This window comes from Cucurbita maxima, unplaced genomic scaffold, assembly GCF_002738345.1.
Source record: "Cucurbita maxima cultivar Rimu unplaced genomic scaffold, Cmax_1.0 Cma_Scf00027, whole genome shotgun sequence".
Lineage (NCBI taxonomy): Eukaryota > Viridiplantae > Streptophyta > Magnoliopsida > Cucurbitales > Cucurbitaceae > Cucurbita > Cucurbita maxima.
In genome coordinates, this window is record NW_019272043.1 from 2,042,000 (window position 1) to 2,054,120 (window position 12,121).

General features: G+C 43.5%; 1 protein-coding gene and 1 non-coding gene across 2 annotated transcripts in view; one reads left to right on the plus strand and one right to left on the minus strand.

Moving 5' to 3' along the window:
* Nucleotides 1-267: 267 nt before the first annotated feature.
* On the plus strand, nucleotides 268-1,339 carry LOC111499885 (calmodulin-like protein 1). Its single transcript, XM_023151603.1, has 2 exons — nucleotides 268-545; nucleotides 744-1,339. Exons 1-2 carry the CDS (start codon nucleotides 378-380, stop codon nucleotides 1,161-1,163), a joined length of 588 nt encoding a protein of 195 aa, XP_023007371.1. The 5' UTR covers nucleotides 268-377; the 3' UTR covers nucleotides 1,164-1,339.
* A 10,724-nt stretch (nucleotides 1,340-12,063) lies between these two features.
* Nucleotides 12,064-12,121, minus strand: part of TRNAS-UGA — an 82-nt gene continuing 24 nt past the window's right edge. The window contains exon 1 of the tRNA in view: nucleotides 12,064-12,121. This exon is cut by the window's right edge and continues 24 nt beyond it. This is a non-coding gene — a tRNA (tRNA-Ser).

Sequence of the window (12,121 nt, forward strand, 5' to 3'; positions counted from 1 at the left end):
ATTTTTTTATTTTGTCCAATAAATTCTTGCATATCTAATTTTGTGTTCGATGGATCGTTCCTTTATTCATTATTGTTTTAACACCAATAAATTTATTAGATAAAAAATTGAAAATTTAATATTTTATTAGAGAAAAAAAATTCAAATTTATGTTTAATATATTAAGAGTTTAATAATAGAATGAAATTGGAAATTTAATAATATTTTTAGGAATAAATAAATATGATTAAAACATAAATTAATTTTTATTGGGTATAAATGGGATTGATTGTCACCTCCAAAAACTGGCTCCCATTGAACTGAAAAGCCCTTTAAAAACGTCGCCACTTACTTACACTTTCCAGTTTCCAGTTTCCAGTTTCCATCCAAAATAGAAGATGAAAAACAAAGGAAGAAGCGTACTAAGTTTATTCACAAGCTGTTCTCCAAAGCGACAACTGAAACAAATTCCCTCATCCACCCAACCCAAACAGAGGTTCAAATCCATCTCCGACTCCTCAGCCTCCTCCAAGCATGTCCAGGTAAACTTGGAGGAGATCAAATGGGTAAGCTCCAAAAATACAAATTATGTTACGAATAACGACTCTCCACAATGATATAATACTGCCCACTTTGAACCTAAGCTTTGGTGACTTTATTTTTTGCTTTTCAAAAGGCTTTATAACCATGCAAATCTATTTCTTATTTGTAAATCCATGATCACTGTTTATGATATTTTGAATCTAATAGTAGTTATGTAACAGGCGTTTGAAAAATTTGACACGAACAAAGATGGGAAGATCTCGTTTGAGGAGTACAAGGCTGCGCACAGAGCGATGTCTGGAAGCCAAGAGATCTCCGATGTGGAGGCAGCAAAGTCGTTCAAGTTTGTGGATGCAGATGGAGATGGATTCGTGGAGTTGAAGGAGTTCGTGGAGTTGTACACGATGAGCGGCGGGGAGGTGAAGATGGGGGACGTACAAAGCGCTTTCAAAGTGTATGATTCTAATGGAGATGGCAGGATAAGCGCGGAGGAGGTGATGGAGATCATGAAGATATTGGGGGAGAGCACCACCCTGAAGGCCTGCCGCCAAATGGTGAAGGGTGTGGACAAGGATGGGGATGGCTTTATTGATATTGATGAGTTTTCGAGCCTCATGGGTACGTATTCCTTTAAGCATTAGGAGTCATAAGGCTGAGGCTATGCTATGGTTCAATGTTGGACAACAAAATTTTAAGCTTCAAATACTTATTATTGTAGTGATTACCTTAATGTTATCATGGGTACCTTAGTGTTGGTTATGTGCCACTACTACAAGTAGTTATGATTAGTGTGGAAGTGATGTCTATTGAATTTTCACTCTCGTCCTTTAAATATGTGGTTGGTAAAATATAATGAAAAATTGTATTATGAATATGGGCATAATATAATTTTAACCAATAAAATTTTTAATTTATATTTTTATAAACTTTTAGAAATTATATCAACATTTCATCCATATTCAAGCAAAACATCAAAAATACATACACAATAACATTACTTAAAATAATTCACTCCATTAACAACCACGCCACGGTTGAATCTGTTTTCGGATTACACCCTGTATCTCAAGTTTTAGATCGAACTCATCCATTAACACAACTAGTTCATGGGAGAAAATTGAGTGATTTGGGGCCAGGAGGATTGACAGGGCGAACAGCTAGTTTGACGAGATAGCTAGCCATCCTAGTCATTGTGGACCCATTTGCTCAATTGATCGACACATACTTTTGAGACATAAATACAGAAGAAAATAACAAGACTAGAATAAACATACAATGTACCAACTACATGAAAATCAAAATGTGAACTCGAGTCTATTGATCTCCTATAGTTGCACAACTTTGAAAATCTATTATCATCGACTTTTTATCAATTGTCATATAAAAAAGAGAGTAAAAAAATGAATATAAAAAAACTCAGCTAAATACCATATCGAATCATAACTTATAGCCAAATACCATGCATCTTAATTCTAAGCTCATGAAAAATACTCATAGCTCATCGAAGCTCCTAGTGGTTCTTGAATATAATAACCTATGGTTTTTTTTCATGTTCGGACCCTACATGAGTCCTACGTGGTTCACCTAGGCTGACTCAAGTTATCATGATTAGGTGAATCATTGCCCTCATCTCGGTGTATTATCTAATCACAAGGTTCCTCATAACACATTTTCTCCTTAGAGTTTTATAAGAAATTGAGGGGAACTAATTTATTCCTTTACTAATGCATGAGTCGTGATCCTATCTTTCCTAGGTCGTGATCCTATATATACTGGCTTGTGAAGTGGAACCTCATTCTTATTCCAAGCTAATGACCTAGTATAGGAATTATGGATAATTTTGGGATCAAAACTGAATTTTTATGTACTACTTAGGACATATATGGTCTAACGCCCTCATGTGGGTAGGTTTACGACCTAAAGCCTTGTTGAGTGACCCCGGTTAGTTTACACACATGAGATACATAATAGATCTAAACTCAAAGCTCTACCCTATATGTATCATCTTCTGATTATCTTAGATACACATGTGGACTCTATCAATCGAGATAGGTTCACTATTAGAGTTAGCAAACTTTTCCTTATAGAGAAGTTACCTGGTCTGCGGCCATACTAATCAGATAACTAAATCAAGGCATAATAAACACTAAGCTAAACTCCGGTTTCCAAATGTGACATTGTATTTAGCTTGTCTTTTAATAGGTAATCATGGTAGTTAACTCATTCTACCATATTCTAATCAATTGTAAAACAACCCCTACTACTAGCTTCTATTTCATAAAACATGATTCAGATCACAACTCATCATTCATAAGGCAATCAACTCAATTCTAGATAAGTTCAATCATGATACACGACTGACCATTCGTGCATAATTTGCCATATTCTTAATACATAAGCTCACTTTCATCATTGTGTGCATTTTCTAATGCTTTGGAATATGATTCCTTTGGGATGCTCTCTTCTGATCAAGGTTTCAATTCTATGGTATGTTCAGCTTCATCACATGTCATGTCCTTTTAGCTTCATTATCTTGCTTAACTAGTATTGTTGGCTTGTCTTTATTACTTGATTCTTCACCACTACTATTGTAATTGTCTGTACAAGTTGTGCCTACAATTTATGTTGTTTTTCGATAACAGCCAGAGAAATTCGGTGAGAGGAAATCGTCGACGGGAGTTCGTTAGAAGAAAAATAAAATGCTTAAAATAAAAGAGAGAGAATGACTGAAATTCTAACTGCGTTCAAAAATCAGGTTATTCGATATTCTGAACAGATTTCCTATTTAAATATAAACTATCCTAAAAGTGGCGGGAGAGTGGCCAACTAAATTTGTGCCACTCCCTACAAAATTGCCGTCTAAAACTTTGGTGATCCATTCGACGTGTTTTGTCAAATGGTCAAACGGAGGTATTCTGAAATCGTGTGAATCTAAATAAGGAACAACTGAAAAAACTCAGGTTTTATCTAACAATCTCCTCCTAAAACCTGTGGTATATCTATCTTATTATTTGAACTCCGATCTTTGAGCGTAGTTCTTCAAATTTCACCCGCGCCAGGGACTTGGTGAAAATGTCTCCAAGTTGTTCCTCTGTTCGGATGTAATCAATCTTGATGAGCCCTCGATTTGTACATTCTTGAATGTAGTTGAATCTGATTTCTATGTGCTTGCTCCGTTCGTGCAAAACTGAATTTTTGATCAGGGAGATCGTAGCTTTGTTGTCTACGTATAGCATTGGTGGATCACTTTCTCTCCCGATGAGTTCTTCCATTAGTCGCGCAAGCCAGATCCCTTGTGTTGCTGCCATCGAAGCGGCGATGTATTTTGCTTCGCAAGAAGACAAAGCAACTACTTTCTGTTTTGTTGATTGCCAGGAGATTGCGCCGCTTGAGAGAAAGTAGATCATTCCTCTAGTGCTCTTACGATCATCAACGTCACAGGCCATGTCACTATCACTGTAGCCGACCAGCTTGAGTTTCTCCTTTCCGCTCCCTGCGCAGTATCTTACACCCCAGCCTCTGGTTCCGGCTACATAGCGCAAGATGCGCTTGACAGCCACTAGATGCTCCTCCCTAGGTGCTTCCATAAACCGGCTCACATATCCAACAGAATAAGCAAGATTAGGACGAGAGTTGACCAGATAGCGCAGACTCCCGACAATGCTGCGGTAATTGGTGGAGTCGACTGTCGTCATAGTGCCGGTCTTCCTTAGTTGGAGTCGGGCCTCCATTGGCGTCCTTGTAGGATTACTGTTCACAAGCCCAGTTGTATCCAGCAGCTTCTTCGCGTATGCACTTTGGCAAATGGAGATGCCAGTAGAATTCTGTTGCACTTCGATGCCGAGATAGTAGCTGAGCACGCCGAGATCGCTCATCTCAAAGTTTTTCGACATCTCCTTCTTGAACCTTCCGAGGACTTCCACGTCACCTCTAGTGATTATGAGGTCGTCGATGTACACTCCCACGATCAAACGCTTCTTTCCATGGCCGTGCGTGTACATGCCATGCTCAGAGGCGCAACGTTTGAATTTCAGTGACAGTAAGGTACTATCGAGCTTCGCGTTCCAGGCTCGTGGAGCTTGTCGAAGCCTGTAGAGTGCCTTGTGCAGGCGCAGTACTTTATTGGGGTTGTCGTTGTCTAGGAAGCCAGGTGGTTGTTGGACATAGACGGTCTCCTTCAGCTCTCCGTTAAGGAAAGCAAACTTTACGTCCATATGGTGAACCTCCCAAGAGTAATGTGCCGCAATTGCCAACAAGAAACAAACGGATTCTAACCTTGCCACTGGCTCAAATACCTCTTTGAAGTCCACTCCTTGCTTCTGGACGTAGCCCTTCGCCACCAGACGGGCCTTGTGCTTCACAACTTCTCCTTTTTCGTTGCGCTTCAGTTTGAAGACCCATTTGAGCCCTATGGCTTGGTGTCCCGGCGGCATATCCTCCAGACTCCACGTCTGGTTCTCGGTGATGGATGTCATCTCCTCCTGCATTACCTTCAGCCAACACGGGTTCTTTTCTACTTCGGCGAAGGTGCTCGGTTCATCTACACTGATGGCATGTAGTTTGGCCACTTCTTCGAGCTCGCGCGCTGCCAATCCAGGTGGTTCACCTTCTCCTACTAGGTCGTCCATCCTTCGGTACCTGGCCTCCAGATTGGTATCATGATCGGCATCCAACGTCAAATCCGCAGTCTGTGGTGTTGCGAATTACACTGGTTCAAGGGTTGCACCTGCTGGCGGCGGTGACGGCTGCTGATGTTGGGCTCCTCCTTCTTTTGGCTCGGTGATGAGGTACTTCACCGTGAATTGATTTGGATTATGGTCTTCCTCGATCACGTCATTCCACTGCCAAAAGGTGCTTTCGTCGAAGACGACGTCGCGAGACACGTGAGCTCGCCCCCCTACATGATCATATAGTCTGTACGCCTTGCTCCCGGGTTCATAACCAATGAAGACGACCTTCAGCCCCCTGGGAGCGAGCTTGGCGAGGTGGGGACGTGTTACCTTTATGTATGCGACGCAGCTGAACACGCGGAAATGATGTACCGCTGGTTTTTTGTTGTACCAGGCCTCATATGGCGTCTTCCCGTCAAGGCTTCGGGTTGGTGACCGATTGAGGAGATAGACGGCCGTCATTACTGCCTCTCACCAGAATCTCCCAGGCATCCCGGCTGTCACCAACAATGACCTCGCTGCCCCGACGATGGTCTGATTTTGGCGCTCCACCACTCTGTTCTGTTGGGGGGAGTAGGGGGCCGTTAGGTGCCGTTGTATGTCGATCTCGTCACAGTACTTACCGAAACTTGCCGAGGTGAACTCACTGCCTCGGTCTGTGCGCAGCACTCGCATCTTCTTTTTACATTCGACCTCCGCTCGCGCTTTAATGCACTTAACCGCCTCTGCCGCCTCACTTTTCGTTTGCACCAGGGTCAGCCACATGAAGCGGCTTTTGTCATCGACTAACAGGAGGAAGAGACTCTTACCGCCTGGGGTCGCCGGCTTGACGGGCCCACAAATATCGCCGTGTACAAGCTCTAACGGCTCATCGACTCGGTAGGATGTTCGAAACGGAAAGGGTGTGCGCCTCTGTTTGTTGATGAGGCACCCGTCGCACAACTTGTTCACGCCTTTGATTGCTGGCAAACCGTGCACCAACTCCTCCTTCTGTAGCTTTTCTAGAGCAGGAAAGTTTAAGTGCCCGTACCTTGCGTGCCACCTCCAAGATACCTTTTCGGTCTTGGCCGAGAGACTGAAGGGTTGCTCTATCTCTAACTCCAGGATGTATAGACGGTTTGTCGTGTGCCTTGCCTGCGTGCGCAGCCGTCGTTGATTATCGCAGATTTTGAGTAGTCCGCACTCGATGGAAATGAAGCAGTCTGTCTCATCGAGTTGACCCAGGCTCACAAGGTTAGCCTTGAGCCTCGGGATGAAGTAGACGTCGGTCAGCTTGCGATGCTCGCCTCCCTTGCTGGCGAATAGGATGGTGCAGCGTCCTTCGATCTCGACAACGGAGCCGTCGTCAAATTTCACCATCCCACGGATCCCCGAGTCGTGCTCAGAGAACGCAGATCTAGCCCCGGTCATATGGTTTGTTGCCCCTGTGTCTAGGATCCATCACCGGTGCTTGTGTTGCTCGTCTCGCTCGCCGATCTGAGCGAACACTCGCTTCTCTTCCATTTGAATTGGCTCCTTAGCTGGTGCCACCTTTGCTACGCCCAGGTGGAGCTCTTTCTCGAGTTCAACATCGTCATCGATTACCTCCATCTCCGTGGATTTGGAATCGACAATGGGGACACATGCACTTTCCATGAAGAGAGCTGACTCGTCCTCCTTGGATTGAGCCACATGGGCCTTTTCGGCCTTCTCCTTGTTCCTAAGCTTACTCCAGCAATTCTTTCTCAGGTGTCCTCTTCCCACAGTTCGAGCATATCGACCTGCCATTGGTCGACTCCTTCTTTTGATTCCCATCTTTCCCGGGCGTGCGCCTGGGACATCCATGGCTTCTTACCGTCTTTGCGGCTGGAGGAGGACCCGTTGCTCTCGCCGGTGTTGTCGTGGAGCTTTAGGCGTGCAAGTCATTCATCCTCAGTGAGGAGTAGACGACCCTCCTTGTCAATAGCTGAAATGGTATTTTTCTTCCGCTGCTCAACGTTACACAGTCTTCCGGTCACCTCTTCCACCGTTAGGTCGTTCACGTCAAGCAATGTCTCGATTGAAATCGCGACTTGCTCGAGGTGATCATGGACGACCTGTGGCATCTTCTTCACGATTTCTGTCTCGCTGATGCTACCACCAAGTGTGGTGATGCTGTTGGCGAGCCCCATGATCCCATTGAAAAATCATCGACGGATTCGCCGTCCTTAAAGTGGATCTCCGAGAGCTCCTTCCGCAGTTGCTCGATGTTGGATTCCCGCACTCGCTGTACACCGACCCGACGAGATTTGATTCCCTCCCAGGCCGATTGCGCGGTGCGCTTGGTGGAAAGAGATGCCTGCATCTCTGGGGGCACGATCGATTAGCCTTGAGCCTCGGGATGAAGTAGACATCGGTCAGCTTGCGATGCTCGCCTCCCTTGCTGGCGAACAGGATGGTGCCACGTCCTTCGATTTCGACAACGAAGCTATCGCCAAATTTCACCGTCCGAGCATATCGGCCTGCCATTGGTCGCGACTCCTTCTTTTGATTCCCATCTTGCGACTCCTTCTTTTGATTCCCATCTTACCGGTGTTGTCGCGGAGCTTTAGGCATGCAAGCCATTCCTCCTCAGTGAGGAGTAGACGACCCTCCAGGGAGGACCTGCAGCATCTTCTTCACGATTTCTGTCTCGCAAGTGCGGTGATGCTGTTGGTGAGCCCCGTGATCCGCATTGAAAAATCATCGACGAATTCATCGTCCTTAAAGTGGATCTCAGAGAGCTCCTTCCGCAGTTGCTCGTGTAGGTTGACGCGCATCAACAAGATCCATTCGTTATAAGTTGGACTTTGTCAATATTGGTCACCCCCACTCAACGATAACTCGACGCCCATCATCATGGGGTCGGCCTCTTCGTGGTGGTGATGGAGATGTCAGCACACAGCAGCGGCGTGGCCCGTGATCCGCATTGAAAAATCATCGACAAATTCATCGTCCTTAAAGTGGATCTCCGAGAGCTCCTTCCGCAGTTGCTCGTGTAGGTTGACGCGCATCAACAAGATCCATTCGTTATAAGTTGGACTTTGTCAATATTGGTCACCCCCACTCAACGATAACTCGACGCCCATCATCATGGGGTCGGCCTCTTCGTGGTCCATTCGTTATAAGTTGGACTTTGTCAATATTGGTCACCCCCACTCAACGATAACTCGACGCCCATCATCATGGGGTCGGCCTCTTCGTGGTGGTGATGGAGATGTCAGCACACAGCAGCGGCGTGGCCCGTGATCCGCATTGAAAAATCATCGACAAATTCATCGTCCTTAAAGTGGATCTCCGAGAGCTCCTTCCGCAGTTGCTCGTGTAGGTTGACGCGCATCAACAAGATCCATTCGTTATAAGTTGGACTTTGTCAATATTGGTCACCCCCACTCAACGATAACTCGACGCCCATCATCATGGGGTCGGCCTCTTCGTGGTGGTGATGGAGATGTCAGCACACAGCAGCGGCGTGGCCCGTGATCCGCATTGAAAAATCATCGACAAATTCATCGTCCTTAAAGTGGATCTCCGAGAGCTCCTTCCGCAGTTGCTCGTGTAGGTTGACGCGCATCAACAAGATCCATTCGTTATAAGTTGGACTTTGTCAATATTGGTCACCCCCACTCAACGATAACTCGACGCCCATCATCATGGGGTCGGCCTCTTCGTGGTGGTGATGGAGATGTCAGCACACAGCAGCGGCGTGGAGGAGTGAGTGAGCCTGCCCGAGATGGGCCCACGATGTGTGTGTTTTTACACTTTGCATTTTCTTCTACTCAAACCTGAGACCTGTGTGTTGTTAGGTCGACGCTCTAACCACTTAAAATATTCAACTTGTTTGTTGATAGGTTGGCTCATTCGCAATGATATACACTGATGGCTTCAACTTGGGTCTGATACCACTTATTGTTTTTCGATAATCAGCCAGAAAAATTCGGTGAGAGAAATCGTCGACCGGAGGTTGTTAGAAGAAAAATAAAATTCTTAAAAGAAAAGAAAGAGAATGACTCAAATTTTGACTGCGTTAAAAAATCAGGTTATTCGATATTGTGAACAGATTTCCTATTTAAATATAAACTATCTAAAAATGGCTGGAGAGTGGCCAACTAAATCTGTGCCACCCCTATAAAATTTCCGTCTAAAACTTTGGTGATCCATTCGACGTGTTCTGTCAAATGATCAAACGGAGGTATTCTGAAATCGTGTGAATCTAAATAAGGAACAACTGAAAAAACTCAGGTTTTATCTAACAATTTATATGTTGTTTTTGTGACTACATCAGTAATTAAATGAATGATTGAAGAATCGTCTATTTGATCAACTGGGAACTTCGCGGAATTTAACAACATTGAATGTGGCTTTTTGATCGTGGTGGTCACGTTCAACAAGGAAAAGTTCTATGAAATAAGTGGTGGTTGGAGAAGACGAGTCGGCTTTTGTCGAAGGAGGTTAGAGGGCAGGCATAATGGAACTGTAGGGAAATAAAGCAAGGACGGCAAACCTCTAGGTCGGTTTGAATCTGTAATACCCGAGCTTAGGAGGCTGAGGAGACCGTGGCTGGAGTCGACGAAGAAGGAAACTATGCTCGAGATAGTTATAAGATAAGAAGAAGAAAAAAAAAACGGTTGAGGTCAACATAGGGACAAAATGGTCATTTTGCCCCTATTCTTATTTAATGGGTCTGAAAAGTTGAGTGAAAGAGAAAGAAAGAAGAAGTTAGGGTTTTGGGAGAGAAAAAGAGCAAAGAAGTCGGCTGCCTCAAACCTGTAATTGGAGATTGAATCCAAGGCAAGAAACTTCGAATCAATACTCCTCTGGGTGCTAAAGGAAGAGTTTGGGTCATGGATTCGCCAATTTCGACAAGAAAATCCGAGAACGAACAAGGTAAGGTTCTAAACTTCTCGTTTCGATTTTACCTAGATCTAAGGAGTTTCTTGAATGATAGATCTGTAGTTTTTGAGTTATGTAACTAAAAGAGGATTCACACAGGGTACTGACAACCTTCTATTGATAAAATAGGCTATTGTATTCATAGCATCACCCTAGAATGTCTTTGGTAGTCCAAAATAAATCCTCATGCTTCTTGTCCGCTTATTCAATGTTATGTTCATTGTTTCTGCAACACCATTTTGTCTTGCCTTACTAGGAACTGTCCTCATTAATCTAATTCCTTCAACTAGACAAAATGTTTTAAACTCTAATTTTGTCTTGCCTTACTAGGAACTGTCCTCATTAATCTAATTCCCTCAGCTATACAAAATGTTTTAAACTCTAACTTGTCGTACTCTCTTACATTGTCGGGCCTCAGGCATTTGATCTTCAAGCCTATCTGATTTTCAACTTTAGCTTTCCACTTCTTGAAGTTGACAAACACATATGACTTATGGTTCATGAAATAAATCCACACCTTCCTACTAAAATCATCGATGAAGGTGATGTAGAACTTTGATTCGCCAAGGAATGGAACTGAAGATGACCCCCAAACGTCTGTATGGACTATGTCCAACCACACTTCAATTCTCTGTCAGCCTTTGTGAAGCTAACTCGTTTCTATTTGCTCATACGCAGTTCTCACAATGACTCATATCAACAGATTTCAGACCTTCCAAAACTTCTTTCGGAGCCAGCATATTCATTTCTTTGACGCTCATATGTTCAAGTCTATTGTGTCATAGACTTGAATTTGGAGCACGCTCAGCAACAACATTCATGTTCATACATCTTGTAGTGGTGTATAAGGTTCCAGAATCTGTGTCACGTCCTACCACCATAGCACCCTTCAAAATCTTCCACGAACTCTTCAACGCTGTTGTATAACCTGTGCTGTCCAACTAACCAACAAAGATCAGATTCTTCTTGAGACATAGAATATATCTGACATTCTTTAATGTCCACTGATTTCCATCCTCTTTTTCTTCAATTTTCAAAATTTATGGCTTTTGACCCTCTTTTCTAAGTCACCTTTGATACTAACATTGTGACAGAGTTATTTTTAAAACTTTAGGACATAAACTTGATAAGAGCATGTTTACTAAAATATAATTTCTAAAATGTATTTAAAAGTTCATAAATTTATGCATTTATATGCTTAAAAACATGTGCGATGTAGCTTGCTCTAAAAATTATATATGGGATTCTTATGAGTCTATAAGAAAATTCCGACCTAAGACATATTGATTAAGGTTGCAAACCAGTTGGTTGGTGTGCACAAAATGGAACCAACCTATTGTTTGACGCACAAGTAAAGGAGGGGTAAATGAATTAACCGAGACCACATACGAATGAGAGGGGTCCTACGAATTTTCCAAGATAGCATGTCAGTGAGGACAAATCATGTTGGAACGAGTTGTATTGGTCTGTGGGGATAGTCTTCACTCTTATGAAGAGAGAAGTAGGTGGTAACTTGACCATGTTGCATGGGATGTCGGGGAAATTTCGGGGCCATTAGGTGCCGAATCTGGATTTCTTAACGTCGTTACTATGCGAAAATTGAGTTAAAGGAGGGGTACATGAAAGAACTAAGACTACCTTCCTTTTCGTAGCTTAGTCATTGGAACTTCAAAGTTATGCACACATTTCTTTTTTATGGTTGGGGGACCTCTTGGAAGTTTTCCTAGGATCCACGTGAGTGAGGACAAAACATACTTAAAGAACTCGTATTGGTCTGTGGTTTTTTATGGTTGGGTAACCTCTCGGAAGTTTTCCTAGGATCCATGTGAGTATGGACAAAACATACTTAAAGAACTCGTTGGTTTGTGGAGATAGTCTTCACTCTTAAGAAGCGAGAAGTAGGTAGCTTCTTATCGATTCTATTTCTATATTATTCGACCTAGTTCATAAAAAAAATTTAAACTAAGGTTTTGGAATGAATCGTCGACAGCAGGGTTCGAACCTGCGCGGGCAAAACCCAAAAGATTTCAAGTCTGTCT

Coding starts and splice junctions, on each gene's coding strand:
- LOC111499885 (XM_023151603.1), top strand. CDS start 378: ATGAAAAACAAAGGAAGAAGCGTACTAAGTTTATTCACAAGCTGTTCT. Junction 546..743: donor ACTTGGAGGAGATCAAATGG/GTAAGCTCCAAA, acceptor GTTATGTAACAG/GCGTTTGAAAAATTTGACAC.